At 35.2% G+C, this 20734-nt stretch overlaps 1 protein-coding gene across 1 annotated transcript; it reads left to right on the top strand.

The window, feature by feature from the left end:
* The first annotated feature begins 13585 nt into the window (after positions 1 to 13585).
* LOC106672656 lies at positions 13586 to 13906 on the top strand. Its single transcript, XM_014404242.1, has one exon. The coding sequence runs from the start codon at positions 13586 to 13588 to the stop codon at positions 13904 to 13906; it is 321 nt and encodes a 106-aa protein (XP_014259728.1).
* The last annotated feature ends 6828 nt before the right edge of the window (positions 13907 to 20734 follow it).

Below are 20734 nucleotides of genomic sequence, written 5' to 3'. Positions count from 1 at the left end.
GCTAGAGAAATGCCATGAACTGGAGCGTCTCGGCAAAACGGTGGTTGCCGTCTGCGTACCCGGACATCTCAAATACGAACAGTGGACGTCTCAACTTGCAGACTTTAGCACAGCCGTCCGACCTTCTGACGCTAAAAATGCAATAAAAAATATGATTTCAAGAAAGTGACACCGTCGGCGGGCTAGATCGGCAGAGAAGCTCTCACGTGTATCAAGAGCTCTGTCGATAGGTAGCCCTCAGAAAATCTGACTGGTAGAAGTGGGGTCATCCTCTCCCAACCAACTAAGAATAGACCATGCTAAGTTGTGATACGGACACTTACTTTTGCACCAAAACCCGCATATTTGTATCGTATCTAGAGAAACATTGCTCTGTGTGCCACATAGTTGTAGAGTGCAATTCCTTGTCTCCATATAGGGAACGTAGAGAACGGCACCGAGTATCTGGGTCCCCTTTCAATTTTTGGAGAAACAGGGTTATTTTATTATATATAGTTTTGAGTCCATAGCGTGTGTTCAGAGTGAATGTGTAGTGTGAGAGGGGCGATGGTGGAATATCAAATACCCATCGACCGTCCATAGGTTAGTTATTCAGGGTGTATCAACGATATTTTTCTATCAAACTTTAAACCTCCACCCATTTAGGACATATTTTGCTAAAGTTAATCATTTCCTAATTAAATGGGTAGACTATATATAAGGTGATACATCCTGTATAATAGGTGTAAAGTTTGATAGAGAAATATCGAGTACTCCACTATCTAACTGAGTAAATGGTATTTAAATAAGAAAAAAATTATTTAAGAGTTAGTGAAAGTGTGAAGGGGTTTGGATTAAAAGCATAAAAAGGAGGCACAGAATTGTTTTAAACGACAGACCTGTTCAAACACAGGTTCATTTCATAGATGTATTTCATCATAGCCTATTGGAAACAGTCTTTGTCAATTTGGAATTTGATTACTATTATACTTAATGATTATTTAAAGATCGAGAGATGCGGTCTAAACACCCACATTATACTTAATGATGTGTATATCTTCAATAAATGTATATATTTATTATTTATAATTTTTTGAAAAATACTGACGTAATGCTTTTGTTTATGACAAACGTCTAGAATTTCACCTCTCCTTAAGCTAAATTGTAATACAATCTCTAAACAGAGCATGCGTCAAGATGTCGCTGATATTTTAGCAAAATTAAATGTCGGAAGCTATTTTGTTATCCATATACACATTAGTCATGGAACCTTGGGACAAAACTACCTGACTAATTGTGTACATTACATTAATTTACAACGCAAACTGTTTTCTCCTATCGTCCTAGGTATTTGGCTAAATAACAAAGTTCAATTTAATGTTTCGAGACGAGTACAAAACGGCGTGACAGCCGGCAATCGTCTCAGATTGCGGTTATTCCATCTTCCTACGTTTCGTCAAATGACCACTACGAATTGATGAAAATTGCATCTAAAAAGTATATTATTTATAACATCGTACTGGGTTTTCGTGTATCGATTGCTGTCATGACCTCAGGGTCAAATATTCCACCTGCAGAAAAACCCCAGATCCATCTAAAAATATAATGTTCAGTATGTGCGACATGTACGACATTAATCACATCGTCAGTGTTTTTAAATGGAACATTTTTTAATACTGCAAAAATAAAAGTGTTTTGAAGGCTTACGAGGCCCGTGTGTACACATCGATTTGAAATGACAAGATTAAATGTAAACACTCGAAGGAAATAAGCTCCCCGTTTATAAACGACATTCGTGATAATAGAAAGTTTTACATACTATGTATAGTAAACAATACATCATTTTTTTCTTTAAATGAAAATGATTTTTTTAAAACATTTTTTAAATAGCATAACGTAAATATTTGAGAGAAAAACAAAATTTTAAAAAAGTATAATACAGTTTAAACAAGTTACAAACGATAGAAACATTTTATCGACATATGTTTTACCATTTAATGAAAATGTATTATACTCTGTCAAGAGGTTTTGTTCTCTCAAAATCGTTTATTCACCAGTCATGAAATACAGTAAACCAAAAATATAAGTGAAAAGTAAAATAATAATATAATTGATTACATTGTTCTAATAAACAATTTTTTGTCTAAATAAAAGTCAATATTTGTTATGGAAACATAGTCTAATCTTTTTAGTTGATTTTTTTAATAAACATGTTTTATTAATATTGCATATTATTCGAGGTTGACACATAGATTCTTAATTTTGGGTCAAAGCGGGTCATTCCTACACGCTCTATATATTGAGCCAAGGTGTGAGAATTGCTGGTGAGGATGACCCTCCTTCTACGAGTCATATCCTCCGAAGGCCAATCATCATCCGTACATATGTGCTACTCTGACGACCCGATTCCAATAGTATTATTTACCTTTCATATATATTTTTTGGTATATTTTTCTCAATATTGTAAAAAGGGAGTGGTTGACCGTTAATAAATAAATGGCCGGTTTACGTAACGAACTAGAACTATACAAATTTTACAACGATGTCTGGTCGAAGGATTCGACACTTAATTAAACTAAGCAGTTAAGCCTAAATCTATAACTGACACTATCGTTAGAAATCTATTTAGAAGTAAGGATTCCTTCATTACGTTTAAGTATTAAATATTTTGAATTTGTTAAATCTTACTTTAATCTTAGATACCTTAACGAAAATCATTCTTTACTTTTCTTATTTAAAAAAATAATTGTTTTTCTCAAGGAAATGCATACAAAATATCTGACAATGCCTACATCCATACGGTATATCTGATACTTCATTAAATTTAAGCAGTCATGCATAAATCTATGACCGTAATTATCGTCAGACTGTAAAAAAATATTATAATGGAACATAATAAAAAATGTATGTGAGAAAAGATACAATAATGATATTTTTGTTCTTTTTATATAATGTGATAAGCATCATCACCATATCAACCAATATGGGTAAATCTTTTTAAAAAAGATAGTTCCTACTCACAGTAACTTGTTCTGAACGATCCTCATTCCGAGCTTACAGCTCATCATCAGGTTGAAGGAGCTACTAAGGCTCTTAGTAGTAGAGTAGAACCTTACAATTCATGTCAAGGAACGAGTTGTAGAGCTCCTTCAACCTGATGAGCTGTAGGCTCGAAATCCGGATCGCTGAGAACAACGTACTGTGTGTAGATACTACTATCTTTTTAAAAATACTGAACAACACACTCACTCGACCATTTATCTTTTCTATTAATTTGCAACTCAAAGCATTAGTGGATTATAACATTTTTTAATGTTTTAAATTTTTTTTAATTTTAACATATTTTTAATTAATTCCTATTTATCCCATTATTGTAGGTTCACCTTCGTGGTTTACTTCTTTTGAAACGTTTCTTGTAACAAAATAGGCTCCAAAAGAAACAAATGGACATTTGTATTTATCTGTTTGTCTCCAAAATTTACACTGCTGATATACTCCCACATCCACACGACGAACACTCTTCGCGAACTACACTGCAATTTTGCCAACACACTCCAATCCTATCCTAGCCACAAAGAAATTCAACATCATTTGTTCTTCATTAACAGGTGTATCAGGTTGAACGAGTAAACCAGCCAATAAGTTATGTTAATCTCAAACGTCAATCCTGCTCAACATTGCGCACACAAAATACAAACAAGAAAATACCGCACACAAAATCCACAAATCCACATTAACCCCACCTAACAAAAGATACGGACTACTCAAACACCTACTTGGACCATAAACAATACTACGCCTACAAAACAAACTACCCTCTTACAAAACCCTTATCAGTCCCTATTTCGACTTTGGGGCTCGGCCAAATCCTCCGAAATCCAACGAATTCAATCCTTTCATTCTAAAGTTCTCCCTCGAGATCTTAAAATGCCATTCGTCAAAAGAGTTCCAGCACAGGCTGGGGTCTATCCCCACTGCCTTCCGGTCAACAGATCTGTCAGATTTGTGTATATCTATGCTCTTTGCTAATTGTATATTTTTGTACAAATAGCAATAAATAAAATAAACGATGTTAAAAGATAAAAAAAGAATTTTCCATAATAACAGGTATAAAGATTAATAGTTTACCTAAAACATAAGCACAAAATATCTTGTTATTTTTAGTGTTACTAATCCTTTTATACTCTTTAGTACAAAAATAAAGAAAATTAATTCGATTTCATTTATTCCAGAAACAACTTGCGAGTTAATATATTTTTAAATTATTTTCTTTGATGAAACAATAAATTTGCGTTAAAAAATTGAATTTTTTCTTAAAAGCATGGTTTTAAGTTGAGAAGATCTCTCCCAGGCAGATGCTTTGACAACGAGAACGTAGCATCCGTTACTCCAAGTACTGCATGTGCCGCGTTCTACCATCCACAATGGTGTATAGCGGTTTAGGGTCACCAGAAGTCTAGATCGAACAGAAGTTAGTTGTCGACCGTGAGGTATGACTGCTAGAAAAGATCGTTTTATTGCTCTTATTATGGAACTTCATACGCTTCTGTAAATTAAAACAAAGTTTAGGGTGATCTGTCATAGGGTCTATTATCATAAAGAATGGATCTTTGCACTCAGGTACATTGAGGGAGTTTTCTGGAAGCTGCGGTCCCATTCGCTCCGTTTATTCTGGACTTCGTGTTAATTGAATAATAAAGCTCGACAGCATGTAGCCCGAGTTGTCACCCATTACTTGGAGGATGTAGAAATCACGATAATGAATTGGCCAGCACGTTCTCCTGACTAATACCATAGACCACTTATGGGACAACAAAAAGAGACGGGTGAAACATCGTTCGCCGCCCCTAACAAGCGTTGATCATCTTCAAACCGCTCTTCAAAAGAATGGAATTCTGTTTCACAAGAAGAAATCCGATCGCTTATTTATGCGATGCCTAGGAGACTTAAGACCCTCCACGAGGCCTGAAAAGGTAATACGCGTTATTAAGAACAGAGCCAAGCAATAAATTGCTAATTAAACTTTAATCTAACATCATTTTCCAGTGTTTTGGTGAATTTTATTTTAAACCATCATAATTAAATAATTTTTATTAAAATCCATGAATTTCTGATTTCGATTAATTAGGTTTCATTAAAATAAGTATATTGTAATTATAGTAACGATATCAATTCATTTAGTTTGAAATAACGAACAAAATACAACTGTCCGGTTTTTATTTTTGAGTGTATATTATAACCAATAATAACTTATAATAATAAATTTATATAGGAATATACAAAATAGTAATCGCGAAATTAAAATTCAAAGTAACTTTACTAGTTTTCGTGGTCCGCTCGACCAATTAATATCTTTCAATTAATTAAGGTTTTTAGTTGAGATAAAAAAGTTAGTGTCACGAGCGGGATTCGAACCCACGATCTTCGGCTAGATACGCCGCCGCTCTACAACTTGAGTTATCGTGACCTCGATCCACTCGGACACCAACCTCCCATCTCAACCACCTTTTGAATTTTCCCTCCTTTTTTCCATTTTTCAAATGTCGTGTAATCTATTGATTCTCGGCGACAAATGAAATGGCCACGGAGAGCTTTTAGTGAAGGTATACTTCATTTTAACTTATTAAATTCATTAGTTTTCGCGGTCGGCTTGACCAATTAATATCTTTCAATTAATTAAGGTTTTTAGTTGAGATAGAAAATCGAGGTCACGATAGCTCAAGTAGTAGAGCAGCGGCGTATCTAGCCGAAGATGGTGGGTTCGAATCCCGCTCTTGACACTGACTTTTTTATCTCAACTAAAAACCTTAATTAATTGAAAGATTCAAAGTAACATTTAAATGTATCAATAAATAAATACCTTAATAAAAATTTTGTTTAAACTAAAGTCAGGCACATTTAATTAAAGCACAGCTCACTGCATTGAGGGTCTCAAAGGCGATCAGGTCTTGTGCATTCAGTATCGGTTGCACTTCTGTCAGAATAGCTTTAAAATTCTCTTTACACGTTAATACAGGGGACAGTTTAATGTGGATGCTGTCATTGACTCCGCAGTTTGTACAAGTTAACTCTACGAAACCAGTGTAATTATTTATTAAAATGTGTACTGCAATTATACAATTAAGCCAGAATTCCGGTTTTATCCAAGATGCCTTGCTAGATTTGTAACGTTGGCCGATACTCATGGGTCAACCTTCCCTTTGCACTTCCTTCCCATAAAATGTTTGACCAATTCGCAAACAAATGTCTCAAATCAAGTCCTGGAGCACATGTTTTACAGCTTGGCAGAATTTTTTATAGTTATCCATATAAATAAGCATAAATTGAGACCTTCTTCCCTGGTCATAAGTGAGCCTTGTGTGCCCTCTACAAGAAGTTAATATGGCTTCTTCATGTCTCAAGTATCGACAAGAGGATCTACAAGAGTTCTCTTATGATGTAATTATCTTAATTTTGCATATATGTTATTAACCCATCTTCGGTATACCCATGTTTTTTGTTTTAACTGTGATAAGAGATGTTTGTTCTGATAAAAAAACATTGAAATGCAAAATTAAAGATTAAAGAAAGTATTTTTCCTGAAAAAAGCGAGAGGCTCGGAATCAAAGATCATTGTCAAGATCAATACATTAGGCTTTTAAAAACATTATTGTCGAGAATTACTATAAAAAATATTTTATTAAATTTTTTATGCCGAATTTAGTAGTTATCGTTCTTCCAAGATTAGATTTTGCAATTGAGTTCATTTAATTCTCTCAGTTGAAAGAATGAATTGATAGGTAATAAAAATCATTAGATATGTTCCCTTTTTTAAACAACAACTAATATTGAATGAAGGAATAGGACAAATGGAAATTCTATTCCGTATAAAAATAATATTTAGAATTCTAGAACAACTTCATTGTAACGCTATTCCTTAACCAGTATTTTGTTTCAAAGAAAACAACCCTTCTGTATAATTTTAATGAGCAAGTTGTAAAAATATCCATGATAATATATTGAAAAAATAACCTTTTTTGTCGTAACTCGTTTTGCTTTTACGTAACTTAATCAACCTTCGCAACTTGATATTAATTAGAACGATAACGATAGGTCTTACATCGGAATTGGAACAAAAAACACCACTGTAATAATACTATGAACTGTAAATAATAAAATTAGTAAGCGATCCTAAACCTCTTTTTTTACTTCTGATGCGACCACGATGTTGTGTAGAAGCATGATTTTAGCAATTACCATTATTTCCTAAAGTGTTACAGTTTCCTCTTAAGGTCTGGGAATGTTGAACCTGTAGACTGGTCGTTTTCAATAATTTTGGTCTCTTTCCTCGCTGTTTTGGTCTATCATACGCGTAATAGCCTTTCGTCACTTCGTACCGCTCTTGTGACACCCAACTTATATCCCTATCCACCATATCAAACTATTAATGGGTAGTATGGTAAAATTTAAGTATCATGTTAAATTTTTACCTGGCAAAACAATATATTTATAAAAAAAACCTTCATGATTTTGTCATCAGCAGATTTGTACTGCATGTCACCCTCTGTACAAGAATTGTCTTTTATTTAATCTTAGAAAACCTTGGAAATCTTCAGATTTTGACTGTGCCAGATTTCCTTTCTATCAGATTAAATAAATATCAAAAATAGTGACAACCGTGAATCTGAGAGGCATACGAGTTTCGACATTTTTCCGACATCAAAAGTTGATAAGTTCAATCAAGATCAAGTTCAATTGCCTCGCAGACCGTGCAGAACCCAACAGCCGACATGCGCGTCGAACTAGCGAATTGAGGACGATCAACCTGCAAAAAAAGGCACACCGGCCAAACAATGCTTCAGCAAATTCCAGTGTTCACCAACAGGAAAATCCAGCTTGTCGTAAAACTGTAGCTTTCGTTTTTATTAAACTCATACGAATTTGTACAAAATTACATCTGTAGATCACATCAATTAATCCTTTACAATATTTTTCTATTTAAATATAATCAAACAAAAGTCGAACTTTTTGATTCAAGAATAGTTTTTCTTTATCTACGCTGCCGAACTATGGGCTATATTCCCATATAACTTCCAAAGCAGTTTTTCCACTTGCCTCACACACCTGACCATTGTATTCGGGAGGAGTTTGGACATGTTTCACAAAGTGTTCAGATAATGAGCAGAATTCTAGGCTATTGTATAAGGTACTATAAGGAAAATGGGAAACTACACTATGGTCAAGTGTTCATTTAATTATAGTTCTATCAAGGCTGATTGTTAACCAACAACCATAAACCCGACATTCTTCGTGTACGGAGGGTATTTCCAAGCAATAGAAAAATGTACCAATTCACGATATAATCCATTGTCAGGAGGATTTCCTCCTTAACTTCGTGGCTTTAGTCAAGTCTATCGAGAAAAAGAGTTGATTGCACAACTTACTCCTACTTTCCTGGTATATGAAATAAAACTTTTCATTGATGGCCATTCCTACAAAATCAAAACCCAAGATAAGTGCATCGCTTGCGAAGAAAATTTCTTTGAACGTTTGTTACATACTTCGTTAAATTGCATGATGAACGATGGAGGCCTACTTAACATACACCTATCTAATATAAATGCAAGTAAATAATTACAATATTCGAACTTGTTTCAATAATAGATAAAAATAAGGCAAACGACTACATCTTCATAGGTGCTTTTAAATTAAGGTCTTCCTGTCTACAGAATGTATATTTATTCTAATTATTTGTTGTTGTTTTTTACTTGTAAGAAATAATTGTTATTATGCATTTTTAGTTATATTTATTATTATATATGTATTGTGTATATTATTAATTATTTCTTATAGTCTGTAATTAGAGAGCTTATTTAAATAATCGTTAAATTAAGTTATGCTACAAACTAAAGCAATGAAATTCTATTTAACCCAATTTATATACCATATAAATATAATCGAATTCTTTTAAACAAGGTCCAGTATCTCGACCTTGTCAGATGGAAAATTGACTCATGTCAGTATTAATATCTTCCCTTGAACAAATTTAATAAATTTTTACATGATAGTTTAACGTTTTCAGGTACTATATTTGAATCTATATTTCTATTTTGAAAGTTTGAAAGTATGAAATCAACTAATTGTGACCAAATATGGTTTAAAGTACATACAAAATACCCTTTCCTCTGTTAAAGCGAATCAAATTAATTGTGGTCAATGAGAACCTGTTCGGATTTTCGAAATATTCTTCAATATATATAAAAAGAGGCCGTGTATACTAGATTTAAATTTTTACAACTAAAGAATTACATATAAGAATACTTGAGAAATTGATGATTGGTTGTTTATTATGCACATTTTTTTATATTGACAACTTTACACACACACACACACACACACACACACACACACNGATTAAAAGATATCACGATTTTCCGACGCCAGGACGTGATATCTTTCAAAATCGATAAAAAGCGAAATTACTCTGAAATGGTTGAGAATCGGACCATGGACAATATGAACTTTTTTGTTCATTTTAGGGTGAAGAATCTACTGGAGAAGTTTGTAGCACGAGTAGCAATTCACCCTGTATATATATATATTATATCTTAAAAAAATAACTTTAAATTTTACGAAATCATGTTAAAGTGTACTTTGGGTTTTCCAATAGTTTTCCTAATAAATGATTTAAAAGCAATTTAATTGGTATTCCCTTGAATTCTAGACTAATTGTTTTTCTTTTTTTAATTGTTATGAAAAGTGGTTTGCAATGCTCAGTTTTCATTTACCAAATATTTTTCTGATAGATATTTCTTTAATTTTATCGTCATTAATTTATTTACAGAAACAGGGTTTCCCCAGAGGCATTATGCCATACGAAAATGTTTATTTGGAACGACCTAAGACATACAATTTTTAGAATATTCAAATCAACTTGATCTCCGTTTTTAAACAATACCAAACACAATTTCGAATAAAAATATTTTTTCCAACTTAGGGGCCCGTCTTGGTGGTATCGTAATAATATCAGAGTTTTCTTATGACTATCACTTGCAATCGCAAAGGTCATAGATTGGTTTTATTTACATATAAAACAATCAAGTTGATTTAAAATAATTATAAAAAACTTTAACATATTCACGAGTCTAGAAATTTACAGCAACTTACAAAGCTTGAGTCATCTGCAAGCAGTTAGAAGTAACGGTGATTTATTTACACAATGGTACATACAAATATTAATAGCCCTAATACTGACCCTTGGGGTACACCTATTATCACATCGATTTGATTAGAAATTGTCCTTTTCTATCATTTAAGATCTGCCACTTAAAAAATCCCTATAAAAATTTAAGGCTTTTCCTTAGCCGGAAGTACTGATCAATATATGTATCATGTTAAGTTTTATCCTAAAAGGCATTGTAGGAGGTTTTCGTTTTCTTGTTTTATAAAACGTTGCAAGAGTTTTTGTTATCTCATCCTTTTTTTTCACTGATAGAGAAATAAATTCTAAATATTATTGACAAATGCAGAACGATTATAAATCAAGCTTTACCACCAGATATAATAATGTCGAATCCAGAGAGGTTACGAATTTTTAAATGGAATGAATAAATTAAATCAATCAGTATTTCTGTTTAATTCCAATTGCACACGTCAAATTGTTATCTAAAGCGGAATGTAAAGAAACATTTAAAATTGCGTTTTATTATCTTGCGCAAAATGTTCAACTGGCCAGTTTTGGGGGTCATTGATTGCATACTCGAACCGACGGACGCACTCATTGACACCCCATATCTTGGTGCTGATAACCAGATGCGTACAAGAGAATTTTCAAAATTGAACATCTGCATTGCACTATCGAATCTCTGGGCTTTCTAACAATTGTGGCTAAATTCTCGAGGATGAGTTCAAAACAAATCGACCTGAAGACAATTAATTAACAATCGATAGCTATAGGGTCATCATATTTCTTATTATCACACTAAATATCACTAATGTTTAGACGGAAACTGTCATTCATTTTCTTGTTTTCACATTTTTTTAATATTGATTTCTTTCCAAGGTATCAAAAAATCGCATAACAAATTGGAATTCGAAGGTTTCTTCTTATTCAAACAGATTAAAAATATATAGTCAATCTATTCAAAAGATCTTCGGACTAAACATGTCTCTTGATCAATAGCTACCAAAACAAACGCTCATCACTAAGGTAAAGTCTCAGGTTCGAATCCAGCGGCCCTGCATTTGAACACGACCTACATACAAATGTGCTTTTGTTCAAAACACCGGCGACCAAGGGTTCAAATAGCCTTGTAGTTGTAATATCCACGTAAAAAAAAAGCCTCCAACTTCCCATTGTGAGATGAAAAAATAGTACATTTTCTATATTTTTATCATGTCGATGCCCTCTCTACACACGTTGTGATATTATTTTCGGTAGTAGCAGGGCTCACAAACCGGCTCGAATTTCAAGGTTTCTTCGTCTCGGTTCTGCAGATAAAAAAAGACAACCATCAATTATTTTGAAACAGGATTTCCTCGTTGAAAGTACATCGATAAAAGAATGTAATCTACAGTCTTTCGATTTCGATTATTTGCTCCAGTATTTTTTTGTTGTTATTATTATCAGTTTTTTCTTCTTCGTTTTGCCTTTTTAAACATTTCTCCCTCCTTATCGCCAATCGTCTTTCTGCGAGATAGGTGTGACTCGTTTTTATTCAGAAAGTTATCCAATTATCTTTATTTCTTATTAATTAGAAATTCTCAAAAATATGTCCACAATTATTGGAGGTCACAAGCCTCCTCACCCTCCCGCCAATAGGCTTTACCCCAACTTAACTTTTCATGATTCAGTAAGCTCTTACAACAAACCGATAGAAAGATGAAATAGGGCCAAAAGACAATCGACAGAAGAAAACATAAATTCAATCAACAAATCGGTGATACGTAATACAGAAGATATAAGAAAGGATAGGGAAATTAAGCGATAGTCAATAAAACATCAATTGTCATTCACTCGCAAGGAAAAGACGACATTGGCTCCTATTTCGTATTTATTGAAAGCCTAGAGGGAGACTAGGGAACGTCTATCCCAAGCGTTTTGATAAATGGCTATTCCAGGATAACGAGCTAAATAATAAATCCATCACTGAGATACGCATTACCTGTAGAAACGGGGTCAAAATAGGAACTTACAACGGAGAAACGGCTAATTATCTGGCAAGTTGTGATGAACTGAAAAGAAACAATTTGTTTGCATATACACCAGATTTTGCCTGAGGTTTTGGGCAACGTGACGTGTCAAGCATAAAGCCAGTGATAATAGAAAGAGTGAATAGATATATAAAAGAAGGGGACAAATTTATAATAATTCCCTTAGAGACATGTACTGTAATGTTCTTAGGACAAAAATTACCTGACCATATTTCTATCTTCGGGAGTCATTGCCCGGTCCGACCATCCTTCCCGCAAGGCAGCAAAACAACTGCTTAAGATTCAATTATAGGCAAAGAGCGATGCCCAAAATGCGGAGAGGACCACCAAACGAAAATCAAGCCTCTCAACCGAACCATCGTGTGTCCACTGTTCAAAGAATCATGTGGCGAATAATAAAGAATGTGAAGTATATAAAAAATTAATATAGAACAGGATTTCCCTCCACTTCACACACCGAATCGCCGAAACATTAGACGAGCCGTAGTGATAATAAATCGCCCTACTTCAAGAATTGGATCTCCTATAGACAGTCCTACCATAAACCGAATTTATAATAAGTACCAAAACTTTCCTTCTCACTCTATCGCAAGCAATCCACATGTTACGACTGAAGACGAGAAGCTCATTTCTCAATTAAATACTGCCCCAAAGTATCCAAGAAAATAAGTATTAAATGACAAAACCAGAAGCTATAGGCCAAAATAGGTTTGATTCTTTATAATTTGGCCGTAGAAAACCCAAACACAATACCATCCCTGAACAAAAAGTATAAAAGAACTCAAGACAGAATAAAACCTACTAAAAACACCCAACTACCTTAACACAATTATAGTAAACAAACCCACATACTAAAATTCAGTGACAGAAGCTTCGGAGGTGGCGGAAGAACTGGCGCGGCATTTTGCCGCGGCATCCAGCTCCGAAGCCTACTCCGATAGCTTTCGGCAAAGAAAGACCGAGGCGGAACGCATGACGATCGAACAAGTGAAGCGTACAACGTGCCCCTGACGATGGAAGAGTTCGAGTCTGCGTTGGGGCGCACCCGGAATTCAAGCCCCGGGTGTGACGGTATCCCATATGAGATGCTTCACCACCTTCCCCAGGGTGTGAAGCGTCGCTTGTTGGACCTATTGAACAACATATGGGAATCAGGCTCCTACCCCGATCGTTGGCGAGAGGCGCTCATCATACCTATCCTTAAAGAGGGTAAGGACCCAAGCTTCTCTTCGACTCTTACAGACCGATTTCGCTGACAACCTGCTTGAGTAAGATCCTGGAGTCCATTGTAGTAAATGGTCGGTTGACCTGGTACTTTGAGACGAAGGGATTTTACAGCCAGTATCAGGCGGGATTCCGTAGACATCACTCTGCGGTAGATCATGCATGTCTTCTCGAGGGCGACCTTCAGGACATGTTCCTGAACAGAGAACACGTTCTGGTTGTGTTCTTCGACCTTGAGAAGGCGTATGATACGACGTGGAGATACGTGATACTACAGAAGTGTCACGATTTTGGTCTAAGAGGTCAGTTACCGAGGTTTCTCCGGTGTTTCTTGGAGAACCGCAGGTTCCGAGTCGAGCTGGGAACCGTGCCCTCTGAGGATTACGTTCAAGAGAACGACATCCCTCAGGGTTCGGTGATGAGCGTTGCGCTTTTCTTAGTGGCGGTGAACGGCATTGCTGACGGCATCCCTCCGCAGATAAAAAGGATGCTTTTTGTCGACGACCTCTGATTCTACCATTCCGGTAAGGATTTGGCGGAGGTCGGCGGCAGGGTAATTGATGTGGCAACCAAAGCAAAAAAAAAGTTTCTTAAAAAATAAAATCAATAAAGTTGAAATTGTCAAATATGTCTCAATTGTGAGCAATATCCCTCATACTCTATTGTTTGGCGTCATTTTTTTCATGGATTTGAACACATAATTTAATTTACATCCCTATTTGTAAAAAACACACTATATTAATTACAATTTTTATTATGCTACATTGTAAATAACATTCATTTTTTCCTTTATTAACAAACAAGGCGGATTACATTCAATCCAATACTGCTTTAATTAAATGCCTATCTCCACTCTCAAATATTCTTTATTTAATATTAGAGAATGATATTTTATTTTATTTAATTATTCATCCAAATGTAAAAAATTCGAGCCGCATTTTGTAAAAAATAAAAATTTTCAGAAAAAAAATTTGAGGCTAGAGTTGCCGCATGTGTGATATGCGTACTATGTGCTATATAGAGATTAAAAACCCTGACAGGATTTAGCTTCCTTGGTGGCGATCAGGTGTTCATGACCTCCTGATAGCGATTTGTAATATCAGGACGTACAGACAAGCTGCCGAAGCATCTCTCATATATTAACCACGCGTCAAGTTGAAGTGTGTAAGACGAGCCCGGGGGTATAAATTAATCAAATCTATCATCGATTGCGATGGAGATTTACCTTCGATTCACCCTCCTTTGCTTGCAAAAAGGATAGATTTTCCAACTCCTTGTTTTGCTTGGTGGTGCTATTGTACAAAAGTGTTTTGTTGAACTTCTCTAACCAATTAATTTGTCTACTTTTGGCAATGCATTTCGGGGCTCGGCTACTCTTAGACTTATTACAATAATAATATACATATCAAGAATTAAGAATTAACATTCATACCTTTTTGGATTTGAAAACTTACTCGCAGGTAAAAATAAAAACTTGTTGTGGACCTCATAGTAATCATTACTTTATGGATTGTGGATTATGTTCAATGTAATACTGTTTTAGATTACATTTCCTGAATTGGGTTCTTGAACATGAAATTAAACCTATATCACGTCTTTCACGGCCTCTTGATAACCTGCAGAACGTCCCACAGAAATGAACTCCTCAAACAGCAACCTGACTTCTTGGAAGGAATCTTAGCATCCTTGCTAGTAAACTAATACCAGGGCAGACTCTAACCATCCCTAACCATCTCAAAACATGAAATTAAACCTATATCACGTCTTTCACGGCCTCATGATAACCTGCAGAACGTCCCACAGAAATTAACTCCTCAAACATCAGCCTGACTTCTTGGAAGGAATCTTGAGCATCCTTGATAGTAAACTAATATCAGGGCAGACTCTAACCATCCCTAACCATCTCGAAACATGAAATTAAACCTATATCACGTCTTTCACGGCCTCATGATAACCTGCAGAACGTCCCACAGAAATTAACTCCTCAAACATCAGCCTGACTTCTTGGAAGGAATCCTTGAGCATCCTTGATATATATCCAGACAAAGTCTCTTGGTAGTGACTTTGAGTAGCACTGACTTCTGATCCTTCAGAAATTTTTTCAACAGGTACCGTGCACAGTTGTATCAATTGTGTGAAACTACTGAACACTTCCAGAAGAATTGATTAAAACAAATCAATCATCGATTACGAGAAAAGGGGGCGACGGTGGCCGCAACGGTTAAGCCGTTGACAAGGCGCTCATCATTGTAAACAGTCCCGGGCCCGGCATGCTTAATGAGTTGTTTGTTGTTTTGTTTTGTTTTTCAAAAACACCGACACTTTGAGGGTCGATATGAGCTCTGGTGTTGCGAACCCTCGTGAAAAAAATCACGACAAAGAAAGAATCTTAGAATAGCCCTCTCAAATGATCAAATCACTGTTTACCCATGTTTCCAACAACAGAAAAGTTGGATTATACACCATCTAAAACTGATTTAATTACAAGACATCCACGGTCTATTGGTAGTGATTTTGAATAACACTGGCTAATAACGTGCACAAACATTTCAGAAATTCACTCCTGACAATGGCACTGGTCAAGTCGAAGTGTAAAACTAATGAAAACCACCAGGTCTGTCATTAGTATAAATTAATCATCCATTGCGATAAACAGTTGATATCAGAATAATCCTTGAGATTACCAGATCCGCTTTTCCTTTTATGGCAAAAAATATTGGGATTATACTCAACCCAACACTGCTGGAATTACATTTCCTGAAATGAGTTTGAGCACACATGCTAGAAAAGTAAAATATAAGGCTACAGATGTGGGATCGCCGAACTTGAAATTGTTTTGGTGATACTTGGTCGTAAATATTAGACCAGAACATATGTAAAATTAAATTGACATTAAATGAAATGAGAAAATAATGTACAGGATATCATAATACCAATCTCACTGTGGTCATACCGTAAGCTACTTATAGAAAATGAACGAATATGCAACGTATGTAATCTGTGGCTGTAAAGTTTAACTTGGTTCACCAGCAGAAGTCTGCCCCTCGGGGTGTCGGTATTTTTGAAAAAAAAAAAACTTTTATAAATCTGTCGACCATCGGCCCTGCATTCGAGCCCCGGACCTTTACCTTACATGATGAGCGCTGTGTCAATGCCTAAACCGTTTCGGCCACCGACGCCCCCAAAAATCTTTTTAGAGGTGTTTTATTATACACATGGAAGTTTTAAGAGTAATTTCTTTTTATTTACATTTTTGGTTTATGTTAGAAAACATTTCCATGAGGTTTTTTAATAAAAAAAGTAAATAAAATACTTATTTTCATACAAATTAATGAAATGAAAATAAGTAATGTAAATATTGTCTTTTTTATTAACTACATTAAAAACCACATGGGAATGTTTTATACCAAAGTTCTTTAGCATGAAATAAAATTGATTTTGGGTGCAAAGAGCTAACTGAAAAAACGTTGAATACAATTTTTGGGGAAAAATCGGAAGAAAATTTTTGTGTGTGGTGTTTGACCGTGAGTGACCGTTAATTAATAATTATTATTTTTATTATATTATAATTTTTGTTCTCAAATTGTTTTCCTTCCAAGCTTTTAGATTATTTTTCGAAAAGCACCATAATGATAATTTAAACAACTTCGCTGGTCCACAAAAAACCTTATAGCCCTCACGTAATGGCATAAACATGATGTTCATGAATTAATTAGGTCCGGAGATATGAACACATATTTTTGTGAGTTTTTGTTGTCTTCATTCTTATTTTTCTTACTTCTAAAGAAATAAAATCTAAAAAATTAAGATTTACAGAGGTTGTTATAACGTTGAATTTGGATACAACGAGAGTAGTTATGAATTTGTAAGTTAAACATTGAATAGAGAAGAAAAAATAATTAAAAATGTCCCCTAATCTTGCTGACGAATGAAAATTGCTATTTTAAAAAATTGGCCAGCTTTACTGAAAGCACTTTTTTGTAATATCATTCAATACCACTTTTACAAAATCGACTGATGTCATATAATTTCCTTGAAATACTTGCCCAACAATGGCTGAAAAACATACCTTAAAAACACCCTGTTAGTGCCCGTTATCAGACACCTAGCTATGCTTGCTAGCACAAATCGATATTGGCAAAACCAACGAACTCCATTGCTGGTCCAATCTTTCTTAAAACTTTCTAAATTGGCCCTCTCCATCCCCCCAACCAACAATCATCCTAGATACCTTACCCAAACTTTCCCTTTATTGTTTAGCCATACTTGCGCTATACCGGATAACTTAGCTATACCTGATTGGTCTCATTTACCTCCATATGTAGAAGAGGCAGCCATGAGGGGTCAATCTGACGCGGCACTAACCTTTTATACGGACGGATCCAAGCAGGGTAATCTGGTGGGCGCTTCATTTTTTGATCCCTGCAATAAATAATTTCGCCGTACAAATTAAATTGAGTGGTATCGCCTCCATTTTTACTGCCGACGCGTTAGCAATCTTGCAAGCCTTAAAGTATGCTCAGACTATGAACCCTTCCGACTTAATTATAATCTCTGACAGTCAACGTGTGGTCCATTCCCTTCATAGTATCCTTAAAGCCAATCACTTCATCCTCACACAGATTTTCAATTTAATATGTCAATTAAAAACCTCCAACACTAACATTCATATAATCTGGGTAAAAGGACATAACGACACTGTTTACAACGATGAAGCCGATAGACTGGCGAAAGAGGCGGCCATATCTGGTCCTTTGCAGTTTTTCATCTCGGTTGGAGATATTAGATCTCATTTGTGTACGCACTCCTTGAAATCTTGGCAAAGGGAGTTCAGTTCCACAACTAATGCCAAGGTTTACAAATCAGTTCAAACCCATATTCCTCCCTTCCCATGGTTCCGTTCTTTGAATTATCTCCGACAATCCCTCACTTCCAAAATCCGCCTCCGTCTACCTGTCCACCTTTACAAACTTAAAATCCTTAATTCCCCTTACTGCTCCTGCAACATCTTAGTGGTGGCCAATGCCAACCACGTCCTTCTTGAGTGCCCTCTTACTGCCTCAGGCAGAGAAGCATTTTACAGGTCGCTGATTATGGCCGGCATACCTCTTCCCATCACAGTGTCCAATCTCCTATGTACTTCCGCAGAACTGATGTAATTGAACCCTTAATTAAATACATTTTCCGCAACAAAATCATAATATAACAGACGTTAAAAAAAAGAAGAAGGAAGGAAAAAGAAAAGGAAAAATATATTCATAATTATAAACCATTGGCTAATATGATTAACATAAGGCCATAAATTAGCTTCCTTAAAGGAAAGTTTAAAATAAATAAATAAATTCAATTAAATTATTAAAATATTTTTCGGCTATTGGCAAGAATACTCTGACATGTTTCTAATATTTGTTTTTTTTATATAGCATCACGGAAAAAAGTGTCAATAAAATCGGTGATCCCACATCATAATCTTGTATGATCAGGTCTTTCACGGACTATAACAACCGTTAACATTGTGTGTCAGCAGAACCTGTTGATAACGTGTAGAAGCCCCCATTGGACTACGGTTACTATGGATGCGAATTCTGACGAAACTTTGTTCTGACGAGTTCGTCCGGACAATCAAATACTTGTTTTCCAATGAGAGTGTTTACTTTGGAAGCGAAGTGCATGTCAGAACACGCGCGATGTCGTCAGAACCATTCGAGCGTTCAAACAAGTATGATTTTTTCGTGCGTTCTGACGTTCAATTTAGACAGTTTTGGTATTTCACCAAGGCTATAGATAAACTGATTAGTCTTGTTTTTTAGAATTGGTGTTTGTGGGTCATGAACGACAAAAAATAGAGAGATATTTCTCGGCCAAAGTGGAAGAAAGTTGCTCAAGAAATCAGCTCTATCAATAAGCCATATTTGGTTAGTGGTCATAATTGTCTATATTAATTATTCTAATGAATAATTCGTTTTATTTAAGGTTTTAATTTGAGACAAAAAATTAGTGTCACGAGCGGGATTCGAACCCACGACCTTCGGTTCAATACGCCGCTGCTCTAACCTCTTGAGCTATCGTGACTTCGATCCCCTCGAACACCAACTCATCACAACCTACAACCGTTCGAATTTTCCCTCTTTTTGCCATTTTTCAAATTTCATTTAATTTAATATGTCAAATTATGACAGTTAAACATGCATGGATTAATATGCATGTTTTTAAGGGACTGTCAGGCCGACGCAGAGAAAATACGATAATACTAATATTATAACACGGATAAAAATAATATTAAAATAACATATATAATTTCATAATACAACTAAAAATCTTTCGCAAAAATGAAATAATAATCTCTTATCTGAACAAAGTAATAACGCCCTTACTTAAAAAACAATAAAAGAAATACCTTGTAAATAATAGAATAGAAACGAGATCTCGTCTAATGATATTTTTAATATTACAATACGGTAAATTGTTACTCCGGTACCGGACAGGACTCATCACCATATTTCCTTTTTGTGTGAATCGCCCCCCTCTCCTCACTTCTGTTAGTTTTATTTTTGCAGACGATCCTCACAAGACTAGCAATAAGTTTGAAACTCTACTTTCTCGTCTCTTGTGGAAAACGCCCTGCTGTCTCACCAGCTATCAACAATAACTTAATCAACGGACTTTCAAGAAAGTAAAACTTATTAAGTTCATCCATTTTGCAGGGAGGCAGAAACGTACTGGCTGTAAGAAAACGCGCACAAGGTAACCACCTTGTTCTGATGAGGATTTTAGACTTATCATTAGAACAAAATTTCGTCAGAATTCGCATCCATAGTAACCGTAGCCTTAGAAATAAACTCCTTAGCAGATCACGCGTCTAGTTAAAAATTTTAAAATGTTTGAAATCGCCTGGAGATCTTTTTTTAATACAAATCTCTATTAAAAGTAGTCCTTAGAAGAATCCTGTGGCTTAGTGGACGTGCCAAGATAAAAGAAATTTTGCTGTAAAATATTGGACGGTACTTTCAAGTTCCTTATGCGCTGAAAACCGTTCTGCATCATGAGAAAGGCCTTGTCATGTTAGACCAGATCAAAAATTCTGAATTGGCATGCCAACGTTTTTCTCGTCTAGCATGCAGCCCGTTGTTACGGTTATCAGACACTTAAATCCGTGAAAACGCGCAGACATTGGTTACACCTAATCGCACTAATATAGTTTCATGGCTAGGCGGTTTTTCAGGACGCATCTTAAGTTCATGGGAAGAAGATAACAAATTTGCATTGATGAAATAATTTTTTATACAAAAGGTTGAAATTCCGAAGAAAAGTGTTTTTTTAAATCGTGAATTAATTGGCT

The sequence above is a fragment of the Cimex lectularius genome, unplaced genomic scaffold (genome assembly GCF_000648675.2).
Source record: "Cimex lectularius strain Harlan isolate CLEC.00 unplaced genomic scaffold, Clec_2.1 scaffold61, whole genome shotgun sequence".
NCBI lineage: Eukaryota > Metazoa > Arthropoda > Insecta > Hemiptera > Cimicidae > Cimex > Cimex lectularius.
The sequence above is the reverse complement of the archived record's forward strand: the minus strand, read 5'-3'. Positions and strand labels throughout refer to the sequence as shown.